We start from the raw sequence: 20,417 nt of genomic DNA, 5'->3' as shown, positions 1-20,417 counted from the left end.
TTAGAGGTAGACCGATTAATTGGTGCAGATAGGATGTTTTACAAACTATCTTTATCGGTATAGTGGGCTCTGATAGTGGCTAATGGCTGCACAGCCTCCACCAGTCACACGAGGAGGTACATCACCGTTTTGCATGGAGGATCCATACACAAAGTCAACGTAGAGAGGGAGAAAAAAAGGTATCTCTCGAATATATAACGCCACACTATCAGCTCTTCACGGGCTAGATTTTCTGAAGCCTGAAAACAGAGCCACGAGAAGTCTAGTTTTCTCTCAGATCACTTGAATTACAAAACGCTGAAAGGTTATTATGGAATTTTTGCCCAAAAACATTCTAAGCTAATAATACCAGTCCAGGCATTAGTTCGGTCTGTGTGATCATTAAACCTCAGTCAATCTATTAACTGGCGTCCTGTAATGAAACCATGTGTTTGTGACCGTACCAAGTGATCCATCAGGGCCGAAAAAAACCTCCCGGCCTCATTATGAAAGAGGTCACAGAAACAGAGAAGTGTTTTCCTTTTGGAGTATCACGGCTTACCCTGCTGGCACCATGCTGCGCCATAATCTGCTGTACTGGGCTGTGACTTATTCGACTCCATCGATACTGTACGTCGTTACCGCTTCAGCGGGAGGAAAGGTCGATACGGTGCTGTCCACACTCCTGGGGGGGGGTCAGGCTTTCATCCTGAAGCTCAGGCAGATGGATACAGCTGCTGTTATCAACAAAGGCTGTTTGGAGGTTGCTAGAGTTTGAATGTGCAGCTGCTGGTATTGACGCGATGCACAGATAAAATAACCTTCCTACTAGAAAAAACAAGAATACAAAAACAATCTCAAGAAAAAGAAAAGTGTTGTTTGACTGTTTGGAAGTGGGGTTGAATGTAGGTACTTATTCATAGTCAGTGTGTTACTTACAGTAAATGACGGTCGACACGCCCCTAGTTTGGAGAAACGGACAGGAGTACCAGCACAGGAGCAAAGCAATGTACTGCTGCGGACGGGGACGGCAGCAAAACATATTTTAGACACCTAAAAAAAAGGCCCACTTACCAAGATATGCTGCAATGCACCATCGAAGACAGGGGAAACTGTGAGCTAGTAAACATGGATGTAAACAATGCTGGATTTAAAATGCTAATGAAATTAGCTTTGCAAGTGTTTCACGAGGAAGGAAGCACATTCAACACATTTGTTAGACCTCAAGGACACTCACTAAGTGATGCAATGAGTACAATTTGGTGTAAAAACAACTTTTGTTTGCTTACAAGAAAAACACCACAGGGCCCCTTTAATATCGTGTGTGTCATCATTGTGTGTGGATGATGTCCAGCAGCAGTCGGTGTAAATGCATTTGCAGCGACTGACAGTTAGTTGGATTTCAACTAAAACCTCTTTTCAGTTCTTCCCCCAAACTGATCTGTAAGATTTTTGTGAAATGAAAATTTCCATATTGAAAACATAGGAAATGGTGCCCTAGATCTAGGAAATGGACAAAGGCGCAATGTCCCTGATTCTCCCTCACCTCATTTCCTGTTATCTCTCCGCTTTTACCTATCTGGTAAAGGCATAAAATGCACAAAAATAACGAAAAACATGGGGAATATAGTAAAGGAAATATTTTTAATATCCTCATTTGAAGTACAATTATAAAATAGTTGATGTGAGAATAGAATTTCATTGTTACAATTTGCATTTGAATATTGCATGTTCCAATATGACATTTGCTTTGAATTTACGTTTCTTTTTTGTCTCTCTTTCTCTTCATCGTAGGCTCTTCAGGAGGCCATGATGAGCATGCTGTGGTGTTCGGGGAAAGGTGATGTAATCGATGACTGGTGCCGTTGCGATTCCAGCGCTTTTGGCACAGACGGACTGCCCACCTGCGCCCCACTTCCCCACCCTATGTTCGTAACTTTATAATATTACCTTTCTCCAAAACTCCATCCATCATTTCACTGGCAGAACTCAATCTCATGCTGCAGTGGCCTCAAGTAATATACCATCAGAATGCATGTGTACTCAATTTTATTGCGACCAAATATTTCAGCCATGGATGAATTACTGAATTGGGAGAGGGGGGGGGGGCAGTTGTCTTATAATGTGTCCATGATTATAGCGGCCATTGATTTATTTCTCTGGGGAGTGCTAATCAATGAAATGAGCTGCTGTATTGATTGGTTGGCATTAAAACCTCTGTACACATGGGTCTCAGCGCTACATAGCTGCAGATCAGCGCTCCAGAGTAAAGGGATAAATGGCTGTGTATTCTGTTGACAGACGTGTTTGTGACATTGCAGGATGTGTTTTCATTGGGTTGCAGTTTTGCAGAACACGAGGGGATAATAATGTTAGCTGCCAGTTACAGTAATGAGACCAGTTTGCTGACAACAACTTTCACTGAGCGACGTGGTTTTGCATCTCTGTTGCCAGGCTGAAACTGTCTTACACCTACGAGCCCAGCAGCTCATTGGTCATCATGGAGTGGAACCACACGGAGCCGCCAATCGGCGTGCGGATCGTCGATTACCTCATTAGCCAGGAGAAGGTGACGGAGAGGACCGACCACTCCAAAGTCGAGACAGGTACGTCGGCCCAGAACACAGAGAACACCTCAAGAGTCTGGCCATTGATGATAAACAAGGACCAACAGTTGGAAAATTGTGAAATAGGCGAATGTTGCCAGGCAACCAGTGATGCCAGTTTTAGCAGGTGGTTAGTGGAAAAAAATTAAGACTTTTGAAAGACTGAAGTCTGTCAACCTCTCGCATCCAAAGACAACATCCTAAGTCTCAGAGTTTTTAGTCACACACTATAATATTTTGCAAATAATATTGGGGATCTTACAGGGTCACTATTTACAAGACTACAACTAGATTCCTTTTGAGATTATTGGTGCCTTCAAATGGGGTCGTGTTTACCATGTTCACGAGAAGAGTCCATGTGAACGCCCCTCTCTTGTGGTATTCACAACCTTGTATGTGGAAAGTTTCTGAAAGCTCAGAGTTTACGGGTTGTGACGTCAGAAAGGCCATGGGAGTTTATTCTTCGGTGTGTAATAAGTTAATATATTGTTATTTTAGTTGAATATGTTTTTTCTTCATAATTTTATAATAAGACTGAGGAAAATGTTGATATTCCCAACAGCCTTGGGGGTTATTATGTCTTTGCATTTCCTGCATTATGTTACCCACTTGCTAGCCTGCTAAATTGTAAACCTCTGTGGCTTTTAGACGCCGACAGTAACGTTAACATTGCCGTTGCTTAGCAGCGGTGTTCTCATGATTTAACCACTTGAACGCCAAGCATATATTGTGTACACGACTTCCCATGTTGTAAACACAAGCTCACAGGTTTCATTTGAATCACTGGGGAGTATGCTTTAGCCACTGTCCTGAACGGGGCTACTTGCAAGCTAACTTTAGCTACTGGAATGTTTGCTAGTAACCTACAAGCATTCTTCAGCTGAAACGTACGGTTAGCTCGTAGGTTAATAGCAAACATTCTAGTAGCTAACGTTAACTTGCACGAAGCCCCTTTTTTTTCCTTTCTCCACTCTATCGTGGTACAAATGAGAGGACACGTCAAAAGAGGCGCTCTTGTTCACTCCACAACTCCACCAGTTTCTCCATGTTTACTCTCTACCCCGTTTGCTGCTTCCTGTTTGATGCTGGAGAGAGCGCGAACCTATTGGCTGTCGACAATGTTCGCTTCATTGAACTTCAAGACGAGAAAGAGACTGGCTTAAGACAAGCTCGGACTGACTTTTATGACCACCTTACATTCATTCCAACATTGGAAATATGTCTGCGACGGTGAAATCGCTTGCAAAGTCGTCAGTTATGCTTTATAGATACAGAACCTGACCGTCCGCTTCCCTCCAGCATCACTCCCCGTGTTTCCAATAGTCACTGAACCAGCCGGTGGGTCGGTGGATATTTTGGATGTGTACCACTTTGAGATGGGTAATGAGTAAGTCAGTTGGCCTCGCTTTTGTATGGGCAGCTGTAGGCCAGCGTTCATCATTTTCGCTGGCTCGAACCATAAACCCGTCAATTTGTCAGCACCATGTGGCCACGTCAGCCTAATTTGTTTAATCTAGTCTACTAAACCACCTGGAAGGAATATATTCGTACTGCAGGTCTACTGTTTGCAACAAAGGCTCACTACAATCAGTGCAACCCCATGTGCCCTGTAATTTGGGAAACTTCTACTGCAAAAGTAATCAATGAATTAACAATGCCAGTGCTCAATCTAATTGTGTATTTTGTATAGCTTTACACGCAGGCCCAGGTTCACTCCATGTGTTATAACTCAGTTGTAGTTTTTAAGGCCTCCACAAGATGGTGTACACCAGTAATAATGATAATGGAGAAGTATTTAGTTTGATGATTGGAATGAATTCTGAGCTGTGCCTAAACACTGATTTCATAAAATAATCAGCTGTCTGTGTACTGTATTTACATAAACAGTGTTTTCTAATGAACTACTGTAATTGCTTTCAGTGTTGCAAAAAGGGAGTCTTGCAATTTGACAAATTAGCCATATGACAGTATGATATTCATTTAAAATCTGTGTGTTTCTTACAGTAATTGACAACATATCAACACAAAAGTGTTTAAAACTTTACACTAAAAGTTCTTTGCCTTTTTGCCAAGCAGTTACTTTAAGTGTTTTCAAAGGGTTTTTATATTTTTTCACAGTTTAATCCATATGGATTCAGTAATTTGCTTATTAGGGTATGTTTTCCCTCATGTTTTCACTAAAAGGAGGAAATCATATAAGCAGCCACGGGAGCAGCAACAGCAGTGTGTGTGTGTGTGTGTGTGCGTGTGTGTGTGTGTGTGTGTGTGTGTGTGTGTATAGCTCTGTCATCCATAACAGAGCGCACAGCTTTATTTGGCCGGACTTATATGAGTGGAAGCTGGCAAAACAGGGGCAGTTTATTTTAGCAGTAATGAGCCCATCCATAATGGAGACTGTTACAGTTCCCTGTGAGTACCAGAGTTTGTTGTAGCTTAATGAGAGAATAAACTGTATTAGTCAGAGCGGTGAGGATCATTAATCAACGCAGCGGACTCAGATCGAAGAGGGAAGCAGGTGAGCATTTTCAATTTTAGTTAGATTACAGTGAATATGAGCTATAGGTTCAGCAGTAATGCTCCTTTTTTAGCTGTGAGAGATTTTATATTCTTTAAAAAACAACTTGTACTGTACCATCACATATTTTAAAGGGGAAATATAATGCTCATTTCCAGGTTCATACTTGTATTTTGGGTTTCTACTAGAACATGTTCACCTGCTTTAATGTTCAAACATTTTTCTCATACTGTCTGTCTGAATCTACCTGTGTTCACCCCTCTGTCTGAAACGCTTCGTTTTAGCGCCTCTCTCTTCTAGACCCCTTCCTGAAAAAGCCCTTTGCAAAAGTAGTTCTCAAGCTGTGGGGGATATATTCTCATGAGCCTGCATGTGACATAGGAAGGGGAGCCAAACCTGAATAGCTTGTTGAATCACATGTTTTCTGATCTAGACAGCCAACAAACAAACTGACTGGGTTGTCTTATTTCACAGTTTGTGGGTTGGTAGGTGCTCCAGATACCCACATCTATTTGCACAAGCTCTGAATAAGTGAGTTTTTCATGATATGTTCCCTTTAAGTCAGTATTTCACAACACATTCTCACTCCCAACTCATCGAATACCACCTCTTGGTCAGCGCCCCTCGGCATTGGAGACCGACGCGCGGGGCACCCCTCTTGCTTTAGTTTTAGACGGACCAGGGACGGCGTGTCAATATACACCGATCAGCCATAACATTATGACCTCCTGCCTAATATTGAGTAGGTCCCCCTTTTGCCGCCAAAACAGCCTTGACCCGTGGAGGCATGGACTCCACTAGACCTCTGAAGGTCTGCTATGGTATCTGGCACCGAGCCGTCAGTAGCAGATCCTTTAAGTCCTATAAGTTGCGAGGTGGGGCCTCCGTGGATCGGACTTGTTTGTCCAGCACATCCCACAGATGCTCGATTGGATTTAGATCTGGAGAATTTGGAGGTCAAGTCAACACCTGGAACTCGTTGCCAGCCACATGATGTAAAAGAAAACGTGATTCATCAGACCGGGCCACCTTCTTTCATTGCTCCGTGGTCCAGTTCTGATGCTCACGTGCCCATTGTAGGCGCTTTTGGCGGTGGACACGGGTCAGCAATGGGCACCCTGACCGGTCTGCGGCTATGCAGCCCCATACGCAACAAACTGCGATGCACTGTGTGGTCTGACACCTTTTTATCAGAACCAGCACTAGCTTTTTCAGCAACTTGAGCTACAGTAGGTCTTCTATTGGATCAGACAACATGGGCCAGCCTTCGCTCCCAACGCGTATCAATGAGCCTCGGGTCTGACCCTGTCGCGGGTTCACCGGCTTTCCTTCCTTGGACCACTTTTGGTAGGTCCTGACCACTGCAGACCGGGATAATCCCACAAGAGCTGCAGTTTTGGAGATGCTCTGACCCAGTCGTCTGCCCATCAGAATTTGGCCCTTGTCAAAGTCGCTCACATCCTTACGCTGGCCCATTTTTTCTGCTTCCAACACAAAGTTCAAAGTTCAAAATGTTCACTTGCTGTGTAATATATCCCACCCACTGCCAGGTAACATTGTAACAAGATAATTCATTTTATTATGTTATGTTATTGTGTATAGTATTCCTATTCTAGAATATTATGTGTATATGCAGGTTAAGATTGTGGTTATTTCAAGCACAGTATCGTCTTGAAACTAAACTTCCACACAGGGCTGGGCTTCATCTTGACCAACCTACAGTACAGGCACGTATCATGGCAGCTGGTGCTGTGCTTTAGTAGTATACATTTCCCTTATTCCTAAACAAAATCACAATTATCACAAACATATTGCTGTATAAACCCTGGGGCTTTTGTATCCCTTGGAGATTTGAGGCTCAGGGGCAGTTACCCACTTTGCCAGGGTGGTAATCCAGCTTTACTCCCAATAAGCTTATGTTTTCTTATTTGTGGGAAATGGAAAGTGTACCGTCAGTGGAACCTCTGTGCTAATGTATAGTGACTGCAGGAGGACAGCTGCGACTTTAATGCGGGGGAGCGTTTTGACGAGCAACAATGAAATATCACTCGAATGCCAAATGTGACCTTTTTAATTTCTGTTTTGGAATTTTGGAACATAATTTGTTCTTCCTGTGCCCTTTGAACAAGCTCACCATTACCACTGTGTTCCATATGGCCCGAGAAAAACAAATGTTTGTCCCATCCCCTAATCTGTGCTGTCAGAGCGATAAACAGAGAAGATGAAAACGGCGGATGCTCAAGTATCCGGCATGACTTTCTGCGGTCGAGGGAACATTTTAGGCCTGCGGTGCCTTGATATAATGTTTACTTAGACTTAAAGTTCAAACAAAGTTCTTATCGGCCCACAAAGTCAATCTTTCAGGCATCGGAATAGCGCTGTGGTGCAACATCAAAGTTGACGGGTTTTTGGAAAGAGTTAATCACGATCAGACATATTGAAAGAAATGTGACGCAACAGGAACTGCTGAGAGTACAGATGAAGTCATTACTGCTAGAAAAACCTGCTGATGTATCTTTGTTGTTATCAGTTAGTGGTTGATACAGAGATATAGACGAAATAGTGAGTGATATTCCAATCAGATAAAACAGTCCTTCTTGTATCGAACAAGATACTGTCACTACCACGGAGCTTATGGCAGTGTTTTCATGGAAATCAGCATTGGTACTGGGCAAGAAGCACAGGAACTGTGGCACAGGAATATTCCGCTCAGTGGATTGTTTTCTGTCACGCTGTGCTTTTCCAGTTTACCAATTCTGTTGCACTTTAAATAAGACAATGCGTGTTTCCATGGTGTCATGCACTTTAGCCATCCTCATTAAACTAATGGTGGTTACTTTCTTACACAAAGTCTTTACTGTATCTTCAGCTCCACACAAGGGTTATTTCTTAAAACTTTCCAGCCAGTTCCATAGCTAATCACTAGCTCTTTCTAGGCCATTAAAGGATCGCATAGATATTATGTCACGTACTCATTGGAAAAACAGACTCTTCATTAATTGTTTCAAAACAAACTCACGGACAAACCACTTGCGTGGGTTGGTGTGATTCATCACTGCAAAATTGAAGCTGAGGATGAATTTATCAGACTCTACTTGCTTGTTGCCTAAAGATCCATTTTGTTCATTCTCCTCTGCAAGAAACGCATGACATTGCACTGTTAAAAAGAAGCTGAGTTTACAACTACGTTAGTTCTGCTACTTGAGCAGTCTTTGAGAGTAAAGATGCCTTTTATATATAATATGCACTTTCATGTCTGCCTCGGGTTGTTTGCTGCTACTTTTAGCCTAGTAAGTTTTATTTTTTGACATAAGGTCAGCAAGTATGTGAAAGTCTCTCTTTTTCAGGTATTCTGGACCTTATATGTGATAGTAAATACTTTATCTTTATCCAACACCTTCTCACTCCCAACTCGTCAAATACTGATGCTTGGTCAGTGGCCTTACCCTTCAAACTGTTACGCTCTAGGTACCCCTCTAGCGTCATTTTTGGATGTGTCAGCGATGGCGTGTCAGTTTCCACTTGTTACATGCTTAGTGTCTTTTCAAAATAAACTTCCTTGCTCACAGGAAACGTACAGTTTCTGCTCGTTACATGCATACAGTGTCTTTTCAAAGTAAACCTCCAACACAGGTTTACTTTTAGGGCTACATACGCAACAAAAGTACTTGGTTAGGCTTAGAAAAGGACTGTAGTTTGGGTTAAAATAAGTGCATTTATTACGTAAAATAACTATGCTTGTTACGTAACTGGCGTTAGTTTAGTACGTACTGTAAGTTACAATAACAAAACTAAGGTAACATAACTCTGACTTGGTTTCACACAGGACACAACATCAGTTGCCCTGCCCGTTTAATAATGAAGTGGATGGGTTTACATTGGAGTTGGTTGAAAACCCGGTGTGTCTGTATCAGATGCCGAGGGGCACTGACAAAGCATCGGTATTTGACAAGTTGGGGTTGAGAACCGGTTGCTTTATCTTTATAATTACGAAATAAAGTCCCCAAACTTGGGTTGCAAAAATAAATATTAGTCCAAACCATTCTAAAATAAGGCAACCATGCATATCTGGTCTAGTGTAATTTTAGTATGGGCACAAAATCTTAAAGTTTTAGTCTTTTGAGTTGAGTAATACCAACCAGATCTCTTTTTATGCCTCCATGCCGGTGACAGCCGTGCCCGGACGCCTGGAGGGAATTTCTTCAAATTTGGCACAAATGTCCACCTGGACTCAAGGATGAATTGATTAGTTTTTGATGGTCAAAGGTCACTGTGACCTCACGTCCATCCCATTCTCCTGAACCTGATATCTCAATAACACACCATGGAATTTCTTCAGATTTGGCACAAAGGTGTACTTGGGCTGGAAGATGGACTGATTAGAATTTATTGAGGTCATTGTGACCTCACATCTGTCCTATTCTCGTGAATGTGATATTTCAGGAACGCCTTGAGTGGATTTCTTCACATTTGGCACAAACGTCCACTAGGACTCAAGGATGAACTGATAAGTTCTGATGAAGTTAGAAGTAATACATGAGAGATCATAGCATCTGGTCCAATAAAGACCAGTATCTTTCTGCTGTAGCACATTGATGCTGGCGATGAATTAAGCCCACCCTGAATTGCATAAGACCTCCACATCAGTTCAGGGTTGTTTCAAGGGGCAGGGCGGCTCTTTTGACTTTTGTGACCACAGGGAGATATTTGTTGTTGTGCTGTTGGTTGCAGAATGGGGAGAATCCAGCATCCAAGTTTCTTCACTTTGGAAGAAGTTGAAGTCCATCAAAGCTGCTCTAATGGGAAATAACATTTTATATGAGGTACTTTTTTGGAAAAATACCTCAAAAGTTTTTCTTTCTTAAAAAGAAAAGAAGTTTCTGCCTCTGAAATATCGAGACTAATTCTGGGACTGTAAAACTACTATGACACCAATAAAAGAGGCCTTCACTTTTGAACTGACACAATGTAGAATTGCAAAGCTACGGGTTTGTGTGAACATACATATTGAAGCAAAGTTATATGTGATTTTTTCCTTTATATATGGATTCATATAATTACTCGCTAAATAAATACATTTGGCACCAATGCCCAAAGCCTCCAAGCAGTTTCTTTGGTATTTTTCAATATACAGCTAGCAGTTTGGCATGTACAGGAAGTCTCTATGGCACAAAGTAGTATTACGAGAATTTTAAACCAATAAAAAGCTAATTCATCGTCAGACGATAGCCGGTGGGTTCCAAGATTTCGGCCAATGCGTTCCACCTCTTTTGCTCTCCACACAGACTGTTTACCTATATTCAAGCAAAGCCTGCTCGAACATGATTGGTCAATACTATTCAGACTAAAAGCGAAAACAAGAATGCTTCCAATACCAAAATCTTGTCCCAGATTCTACATGTAAATGCAGAATCTGTTCATAGAGATTAGTGCAGCTTTAATGTAACACTTCAATCTCAATTACTGGCAGTTGGCTTGGTAATATACAGTGCAAAAGTCAAGTAGAAGGGAGATGGGAGAAGGTGAAGGTGTCGGACAGTGCAAGGCTGTGCTGGAAGCAGTATGTACCAGCGCCGACTATGCACCGAGCTCAAAAAGGCCACAGTAGAAAGGATTCATTCGGTTTTGGCCAGCACTAACGTGCATGATAAATATAGTTTGGCTGCAAAAGAAACGAGTTCCCTGATATTGACGGAGGATGATGGAGAGATAGATGTGACCCTCTTTATGCAAATAAAAGTTTGCTGATGGCTATCCAAACATTTCCACTCGTTGGAAAAGAATCTTAACACAAAACTTTTTCTCCTAAAGAGCAGTGAGTGAGCGCTGCGTCCAGAGACAGCCAGACTTGCAAATATATTTGAACCCCTTCACCTCCCTTGCTTCCGCCAGACGCCAAGAAGATAACACATAGGTCAGGGGATTACACAGTTTACGGAGATCACATTCCGTAACTTCTGGGTGTTGAAGTTGTCAAAACTTTTTAACAGCTCGCTCTCGGTGCCATTTGGACTCTGTGATGTGCGAAATTACCTGGCGCTGCTCTAATTACACTGAGTGAAAGTTATCCAGCTCTGGTTGGTGTGCCTCAGCTGCATTAAAGGAAGATAGAAAAACACATAAAGGAGGAGAGTTTTGATCGGGGCCTCCCACCTATGCATGTTGTCTATGATTGATTACCTCGGAGACCACACCCTGATGTGAGGTAAAGGTGGCTGGGCACGGATGTCGTGTTGAGTTCCGAGAGGGGAGGGAAGAGGAGAAAAAAGACCACCAAGGAGAGTGGAGGAGCGAGGGAAAGAGAGGAGGAAACGGAAAGACAGGAGCGAGATTGAACAATATGGAAAGATCTGGAAAGACGCCCGTACAGTGTGGTTTTGATTTCGGCTGTCAGTCATCTGTCATCTCGGAGAATCAGTCTCACATTTGAGCTGATGTATAATTCTCCACAGATCTCCCCCTGGCTGCCTCTCTCCTCCTCTCATGGCTTTTCCATCACCACTCCCTCATCTTTCCTCTCATCTCCTGTTCCTCCTCTCCATCGCTTTTCTCCCCCTAAAATTCTTATCTCCTCTCTTTTAATCTTTTTCTAACCACCTCCTCTTTTTTCATCCTTTCTATCCAGTTTATTCTAGTTGGCCCCTTCTCTGGCCTCCTCTTCCAGCTTTTCTACCTACCTCTTTTCTTTTCTTGTTCCTTCTTTTCCTTTTCTCCTTTCTCTTCAATTTTCTTTTTTGTTTCCAAAAGTCATCAAGACAGGGTCAAACATTTGTCAAACAGAATTTGTTGGAAGAAAAATCTACACAATGTACGCTCAGACTACACTTAAAACTTTTTCATGCAACCATGTCTGTTTGAAGTACACTATATAGCACGGGAGGAGCTCTAAGGCCATTAAAGGGATAATTCGGATGTTTTGAAGTGGGGTTGTATGAGGTACTTCTCCATAGTCAGTGTATTACCTACAGTAGATGACGGTCGGCATGCCCCTAGTTTGGAGAAACAGGCAGGTGTTACTGCACGGAAGCAAAGTAATGTACTGCTGTGGACGGGGGCAGCAGCAAAACGTATTTTAGACACCTAAAAAAAGGCTCACTTAAAAAAAATCAATATCAGTTTAAGTGTACGCTATATTTGGAATATTTTTGCTGGTTTACCTTGCTGTGAGACAGCCGTTTCCAACGGGTAACTGAAGCGGTTGTATCCATCTACACTCTCACCAAAGCCAACAGACTCCATTGAAAAAAAACAGTAATTTAACCTCATAGAACACGGGAGTTGCTGGTCTACCACTGCCTCTATCAGTTTGTTTGTTTGTGTTATTGTTTGACTTAAAAACTCCAAAGTCACACAATAACACAAACAAACTAACCGATCGAAGCAGTGGTAGACCAGCAACTCCCGCGTTCTGCGAGGTAAAATTAGTCTTTTTCAATGGGGTCTGGTGGCTTTGTCAAGAGTATTGGAGTATCCGTGAAGAGGACCCGCCTCCTATGTAGATATAAACGGTTCATGCTAAGCCAACGAAAACACAACAGTTCTTATTTTCAGGTGATTATACACTAAAGAAAACATACTTATTAATATTGTGTTTAATTTCTGCAAATAGATCCCCCTAAATGCTACACACTGTTCCTTTAAAACTGATATGGATTTTTTTTTGGTGGCAAAAATACGTTTCGCTGCTGCCCCCGTTCACAGCAGTACTTTACATACACTGACTATGGATAAGTACCTCATACAACCCCACTTCAAAACATCCAAACTGTCCCTTTTCATCACAACTTCCTCATTACAAAGGGATGATGAAACCCCCAGCTCCATGGATTCACGCCATAAATTAGGAGTTGTGATTGATGTATTGCAGTATCTCTGCACCATCTTTAATGATACTTTAACAGGCATTGGTGTAACTGCGTAATGTGCTAATATAGATCAAATGGAATGACAAGGGAAATCCATCAACGAGAATATACAGTATGCACTTGTTTTCTACAATTGCGGAGTACAACAGTGGAATACTTTTTTGACAAATAAGTGTCTTGTCTTGTGGCATATTTTTTTTTTGGTGCATAAACAAAACAGCAGTGACTAGTGAAGTAGTACAACGATGATAAGAACTGGGTAAAAGACAGAATAACAGAAAGTCTACGAGCAGGCCGCCAACGTCAAGGAGAAAACCAGGGACAAATCAGATGCATTCAACGATAGGGTACGTCACCGCTTGAACTGCCAGTTGAGTGGAGCAGCACGTCCCATAGTGTACCGCTGGATTTAACATTATAGACATGACCACTGACTATTTGTGTAACAATTTAGCCACAAATTCACAGACTGACCAGACACAGTCCAGACATATACTCGGAGTCTTGTTCTCTTAAAAAAGAGACAGTAAAAAGAGCACCATGTCATGAAATCAGGCGATAGATGATGAGATAGTGGTTGTACTACATCCAGCGATAGTATCTGTTTTTATCATATTTGTCCTCTTACATCTGTATCTTTCCCGACTCCACCACCCACAAAAGCTGACGTGGGTGGTAGAGCAGTAGGGAAAGTTAAATTGATGTACGAGTACCGAATAAAAGTAGAACGTCTTCATCAATTGTTCACACTAATCCGGTATAAATCATTCGTTTTTAACACTTGTATCACTGCTCTCGGAAACTGTTTGATGCTACTTCAATATCTGAAATATTGTTTCTTCCCCGAATGTAATCCCCAAATGGCTTGCATGATAAATTCCAGAAGGAACAAAACAGAGCATCCATTTACGGGAAGAGATCTGAACAGACACTACTGATCATCTGTGAAAGAAACTAAACAAAAGCCCAAATATCTGCCCTTTGCTTTCTCTGAAGGTTCATCAGAAACAGATGTCGGAGTATCCCCCCATTTTCTGCAAAACATCCTAAAAGCTTGTTTATACGCAGAGCATATACTTGTTGACGGCTGCACGTTTGCATTTATGTATTTTTCATCTTCTTTGTGGTTATGTAATGAAAGATAAGTCCACATACATACAGCTGATGATTATAGCGTCCAGGACTCGGCCAGATCTGGAGCTGACAACAGCTTGTTTGTGCAGTAATCTCTTTCTTAACAAGCTTCAGGCACACAAGGTGAGATCATAGTGGAAGCGCACACATGCACACACGCTTACGCGCGGTCCCCCGGCAGATGTGTGGAAGCTTCACGAATAGGAAGTCTGCTTTTAGTCAGGGCACCACTCAGCTGGGCCGGTCTCGCTGTGAAAACAAACATCCCCTGAGCTGTGAGCAAATCCGATGATGTAACAGCTTTGATCACCCGGCGAAGGGCAAGGTTTGCTCAAGGGTCAGTGGAACACGGATTCCAATCAATAAACACATTACTCACCTATCTGCATCACACGCACAGACACCGGGGGTGACCGGAACATGTGTCTCACCCCGGACCTCAACGAGGCTGAGCTTCCTCTTAGCGCCAGTCACTTCCTCGGAGCTGCCACTGCTTGACCCTTCCCACCTGCTTTCTCTTTACTACAGTGAGCGCAGCACTCGGTTCTGCATAGCTGGGTGTCAACGCATTAGGTGTAATTTCCACACATAGGTGACATCTTAACCCCGGAGTCCAGCTTGCAGAGGAAGCACGCAGCCCAGAGGTCACTTTAACTCGCCACATTGTAGCTCTGCCTGGGGAATCCTGAGGCCTTGTCAGGCTAGACGGAGACATGTAATCCCTCAAGTGTGTTCTGGGTTTGACCCCAGGTCCCCCTTCTAGTTGGATGCACTCAGAATACTTCCACAGAAAGGTGTATATAATGCATCTGAATCAGAAGCCTGGAGCACCTCAGCTGGTTTTTCAATGCATAGGTGGAGTGGTTCTGCCAGCCCGATAATGCGCAAGGCGCTTGGCCTTAGCCCTACAAACACCGGACATTTTACCAGGAGTCCGGTGGTTTGTTTTGTAAGTTACGTTAGTGACAGTTGTGACGATTTCCGTAGTTGGGTTACGTTGTTTTTGTACGTACTTTACTTAGTTTACTTACTTATATTAAGCCCCACCATGACATTTTCCCTTACATTAACTAAGTGGTTTTCTTGCCTGAACCTAACTTGCTCAATGACACGTGAAAAGCGGCGTACAAATGACACGCGAAAAGGCTAAAATGCGTACTCTTGATACGTGGAATGTCCATTTACTTTTCCTCTGGTAAACAGTCACGCAGTGTGTATGTATCTAGGGCTTTTATTGTGAAAGGTAAGGACGGAAGGAGGGGATCTGGTATGTGCTGCCTTTCATAAAGGCTGAAAGGAGTAATAAAGTTTGCCGTCTTGGTTCGGACTATGGAGCCTCTGTGTTGTTGTACAAAATAGTGTACGCATTGAATATGTTATCTCGATTGGTCGACACCTTTATTCTTGGTGCGAAAACTCAGAAAAATCAAAAGTACATTGCTTTTTCGCCGCATAATATTTGCATTCTGCATGCAGTTCGGAAAAATATATTGACATTCTGCCAGCATCTTACCGTCATTCATGATCAGGACCCCAAGATTGTAAAACCTTTCCCTCAGGGTAGCAACTCACTTTCAACCCAGAGATGGCGGTCCACCTCTGGGTTGAAACCACTTTCCTGATGGCGTCAGACTTGGAGGTGCTGCTCCCCCCGAACGCAGGAAAAGTTCCTACAAAGGTATAAGACTTGAGGATCCTCTGAACTGCAAAGTGATGTTTATCAAGTCCAGCAGCTCCTCCGATCATCTGATCCAACTTACCACGGGTGGTCATCAGTCGACAGCTCTGCATTTCTCTTTACTCCGGTGTCCAAGACACACGCTTCAGATCTGATGTGATGGCTGCAAAGTTCATCATCGATATTGTCCCGAGGCTCTGCTGCCACGTAGACCTGTGAAGTACCCGGGGGTTAAATCGGGGTTTGTTACAAACAAGCTCTATTTTGATGCTTTTTTATGCACCGTGGCACACTATCTACATTCAAAGTACATGTGTTAATCATAAACAATGATGTGTTATTATAGATTAAACTACCCAGCAGTATATAAAGTCTTTAAAATCAGCTCCACCTTTACCTGCTGCAACATTAAAGTGATGAACACATGAATGCATAAATGATTATAATCCAGTAACATCATTTCAATTATTAAGAAATGGGTCATTATTTATAATGACTACTTTTACACTGTAGTATTACTACTTTTACTTTAGTAATATGTTGAAGGCAGGGCTTTTAGAGTATTTTACACTATAGTTTTACTACTTTTATTGCGTAATATGTTGATAGTAGGACTTTTACTTGTAACGCAGTATTTTACACCGTAGTATTACAACTTTTACTTGAGTAATATGTTGAAGGCAGAACTTTTATTTGTAACGGAGTTTTATACACTGTACTATTACTACTTTTACGTGCAGTCTATCATGGTATGCCATTGCTACAAGTTTAGAGGCACACTGCACCAAAACTGTTATTATTTGAATGTCTCTCTTTTGTATTCGTTTTGCTTTCTTGCTTCCATGATGTCATCTTTAAAGGTGGGGTATGAAAGGTTTCTTTGCTAAACCACAGAGTAACGGACAAAAAGGTTGATTTGACAACTTGGTTTGAATTTGATCAATGATCCCTAACTGCATCCTTTTAATTGCTTGTGTTTCCATAAAAGATGCATTTGAAATATCTTCTGTAATAGCTCAACGTCTTCCTGAGGTGAGCACCTCATCTTCAAGGAATGCCTTCCCGCCAGTGTCTCGCTTTGTCTGCCGGGCATCCGGATGAAGGAATGACCTAATACATACAAAGACATATGTGCACATATACTCCTTTTTGTATCTGACATTATGTCAGGCTATGACAGGGCGGTACTAAAATACTTCATTGAATATACTTCATTCAAACATTGGCATTTTATTGTTTTTATTATTTTATCATACACATCGGCTATGTGATGTGCGATCGCAGCTTTGACCTGCCAATTACAAAACAGTAGTTTGGCTGAAACCTTTATTGAAAAGCCGATGGGCCTCTTTGGGCATCATCATGAAGGAGATAGATGTTTTATATGTCAGACGCTAAACTGCGCTGATAAATCAGTGTCTTTGGCATGTGTTCGTGGAATTACAGAAAACATTTCAGTCAAAGCATTCCGGTAAGGTCTGATTGACCTCCAGCCCTGCTTATACTGTATCATTCTTCATGTGGATCTGTTACTCTTCTTGTAAATACCACACGCAACCTGTTGCCCTCTGCAAACACCTCCTGCAGTACATGCAGATGAACAGCAGAGTGCACTGTGCTGGTATGCACTGACAAGGAAGGCCTTTGCATTGCATTTACCTTGTGAGTGTCAGTTGCCACATGTGGATTCAAGCAACCAAACCCTGTTTACTGTTGCAGAGTAAAGGCTGCCTAGGTAATGATGCGAAATATTTGCAGGTGAGTATTTCGTATCGGAACTATTCATACCGGAAGTGATGCAAATTTGCGACAGTTGCAACATTTTTTCTATAAATGGTTTGAATAGATTCCTGAAGGACGACCAACTACCGGGATCTGGTAAACTGTTGTACAGCCTAAACTACTGTAGGCTATTTTAGTTTCCTTTTAAAAAAATGCTCTGAGTGAATCTGCCTCTGCCAAACAGCTCCGCCATACGTCTCGGGCTTTTATTGTGAAGAGTGGGTCTGGTTTGCGCTGTCTTTGTCAAGGTTGAAAGGAGTAATGCCGTCTTTGTTCGGATTACGGAGCCTCCGTGTTGTTGTACACTATAGTGTAAGTATTGAATATGTCCGTTCAACACGACGCGATTGGTTGATGCCTTTACTCGTAGTGCGAAAGCTCTGAAAAGTCAACCTTGTTTAAGAAAAAAAAAAAAATGTAGTTTTTTCAAAGCGTATTATTCACGTTCTGTGTGAAAGTATTCATGACATGCGGTTACGTGATTCGCCACCGCAGCGTGACGCCGGGCTGCGTTTCTCCAAAAGTTGATTCTCTTTCAACTTTTCACCGCAGGCCGTTGCATTTTGTTTTCGTTTTTTTTCGACATCCCTGCGGCCCCCACTGCCGCCGTCCAAATGCACTACCCACATCCAAATGAATGGGAGGACTGGTGTTTTTTGTGTCACACTGCCTGATCTGGTGTGAAGGCAGACGGTAAGGCTCCAGCTCGGCTCTGATTGGTTGTTTTCCTCCGGTCTGTGAAATCTTGCAGATGCCATTAGAAGCACCGGAGGACACAGAGGCACATGTTTTTTTCAGATTACCTGTCTCATGCACTACTGTCAGGACATAGTGACCGTTTTATGAAAATATCTTTTTTTTTTCATATTTGCTCCAATCTGCCTACTGCTGCTTTAATTTAGTATTTCCCTGAAGACAGTTCCATAGTGCAAACATATTAGTAAAAAGGCACAAGTAAGTAGTATAAAGTATATATAAAAGAAAAATATACCAGATATAAGAATAACAGGAGATGAAGAAAACTGTTAAAAATGAATATAGTGCAGGACAACAACTGAGATACAGGACTATTAAAAACAAATAAATAAATAAATAAATAAAAGTGCTGGATAATAAAATATAGGAGATACAGAGACCAGAGGATTAAGAAATGTCAAATATGGAATATAATAATGCGGGATAATCCTTGAATATAAACAGTAAATCTGCTCTCTTCCGCCAGGAAATTACATTTGGTGTAGCTCTATTGTCGTCTGTGTGGAAACAGTAGAGCTTATAGACGCTGTACAGTGCCAGAAACAGGTTGAAATAACGAAAAGGAAAAAAAACTATGACTAGAACTATAAATCGGGAGAAATATGGGAGAATCGTGACCCCGGGAGGAAACTAGGAGAGGGCAATGAAAAACAGGAATCCCTGGGAAAATCGTGAGGGTTGGCAAATATGACTACAGAAGCAAACTCACCGTTATACCGACTCCATCCACGATCCACAACACTATCCGTCCTGTCATCAGCACAGCTCCTTTGGTGCTGAAAGGACAGCGGCTGAGTAAAAGTCTTCACGATGATCTTCACTGTCTAATATGAGGAATGCTACCAAAACTACTGGTCGGATCAATAGACAAAAAGTTTAGTTGTTTTACAGTCATTGTTTTTGAGAACAAAGAGTTCAGACTGTAGGCCTTGATTGATCGTTGTAGATTTAGTTCATAGAAAGCTGTGAACCTGCGTGATTTGAATGGCTCCCTGTGGGGATTGGACTTCACTCAAGTCGGCGTGAACTGACACATTCGTATAAATAGAAGTCGGTTGCGTGAGACGAACGGCTGACGGACAGCCTGAACACTCCAGAAGCACTTAAAAAATGTTGCGGATTGCTCATAAGAGAAAGGGGAGCTCAATTGAGACAATGTGTGAGGGGAAAGACAGATAAAGAAAGAGGGAGAAAGAAAGAAAGAAAGAAAGCAAGCGAGATGAAAGCTGTAAAGAGAAGCCAAAATCTTGACCTTCCCCGTGTAAACCACACATGCTGCTATGTGGACATGCAGGTTTCGCTTTATCGTTTTGTAACTGTTAACTTGTCTACAAGGTATGACGGACATGCGGCCTTTACCCTCAAGAACTGCTGGTGTGTTATTGATTGCCGTATCCGCCTCTGTCCAAGGTGTTTTATGCTGTTATTGACGCACTTGGCTAAATTTGACGCTTGGCGTGCAAAGCGCTCTCACGGCAACTGCTATCAATTTGGTCAGACGCACGTCTATCAAATTATAAAACAATTTATCGCCTCTTTGAACATGTAATGTTCTATGAATTACGCTGCCCGTGACGCAAATGGCAGCTCTGCAGCGCACATATCCATCACAAATAGAGAGAAAACAGTTAAGAGATCGGAGGGCTTTCTCTTTCTTGCGATGCCGTTTTTTGAGGAGACCTCCGGGCCATCCCACCGTCCCTATCCTCATCTTCCCTTCCTTCTGTTCCTCCGCAATTACCCCTTCATATCCAATGGGATGTGGCTCTTCGTAATGTTCAAAACAGTCTCCTCTGTGTGGCCAATCATCGTGGTCTGGTAGTGGTTGTGACCGGCCGCTGGAGAGCCAAGAAACAACAGTGAAGGGTTTGTCAGTGATCATGTTGTTGTTGTGTTGCTGGTCTCTCTTTGCCTTTCATTCAATGGAAAGGTAGACAACCAAGTCCAGATGTTATTTGTTAAGGCTTTTACTGCCGTGTGTGTGTGTTGTGTGTGTGTGTGTGTGTGTGTGTGTGTGTGTGCGTGTGTGTGTAGCTGCCAATTACAGCTAGTTACAAGGAAGCTGTCTGCTTTAACAGAAGTGGATGAATTCCCAAGCAGCC

General features: G+C 42.4%; 1 protein-coding gene across 1 annotated transcript in view; it reads left to right on the top strand.

Annotated features, from left to right (window-relative positions):
- The window catches only part of astn1 (astrotactin 1), a 419,969-nt gene that overhangs the window by 372,138 nt on the left and 27,414 nt on the right, over nt 1-20,417 (top strand). Inside the window, exons 20-21 of the mRNA XM_037788021.1 lie at nt 1,774-1,907; nt 2,434-2,585. Of these exons, the coding sequence (XP_037643949.1) occupies nt 1,774-1,907; nt 2,434-2,585 (286 nt within the window). The remainder of the gene's footprint in view (nt 1-1,773; nt 1,908-2,433; nt 2,586-20,417) is intronic.

The sequence above is a fragment of the Sebastes umbrosus genome, chromosome 12, assembly GCF_015220745.1.
Source record: "Sebastes umbrosus isolate fSebUmb1 chromosome 12, fSebUmb1.pri, whole genome shotgun sequence".
Taxonomy (NCBI): domain Eukaryota; kingdom Metazoa; phylum Chordata; class Actinopteri; order Perciformes; family Sebastidae; genus Sebastes; species Sebastes umbrosus.
The sequence above is the reverse complement of the archived record's forward strand: the minus strand, read 5'-3'. Positions and strand labels throughout refer to the sequence as shown.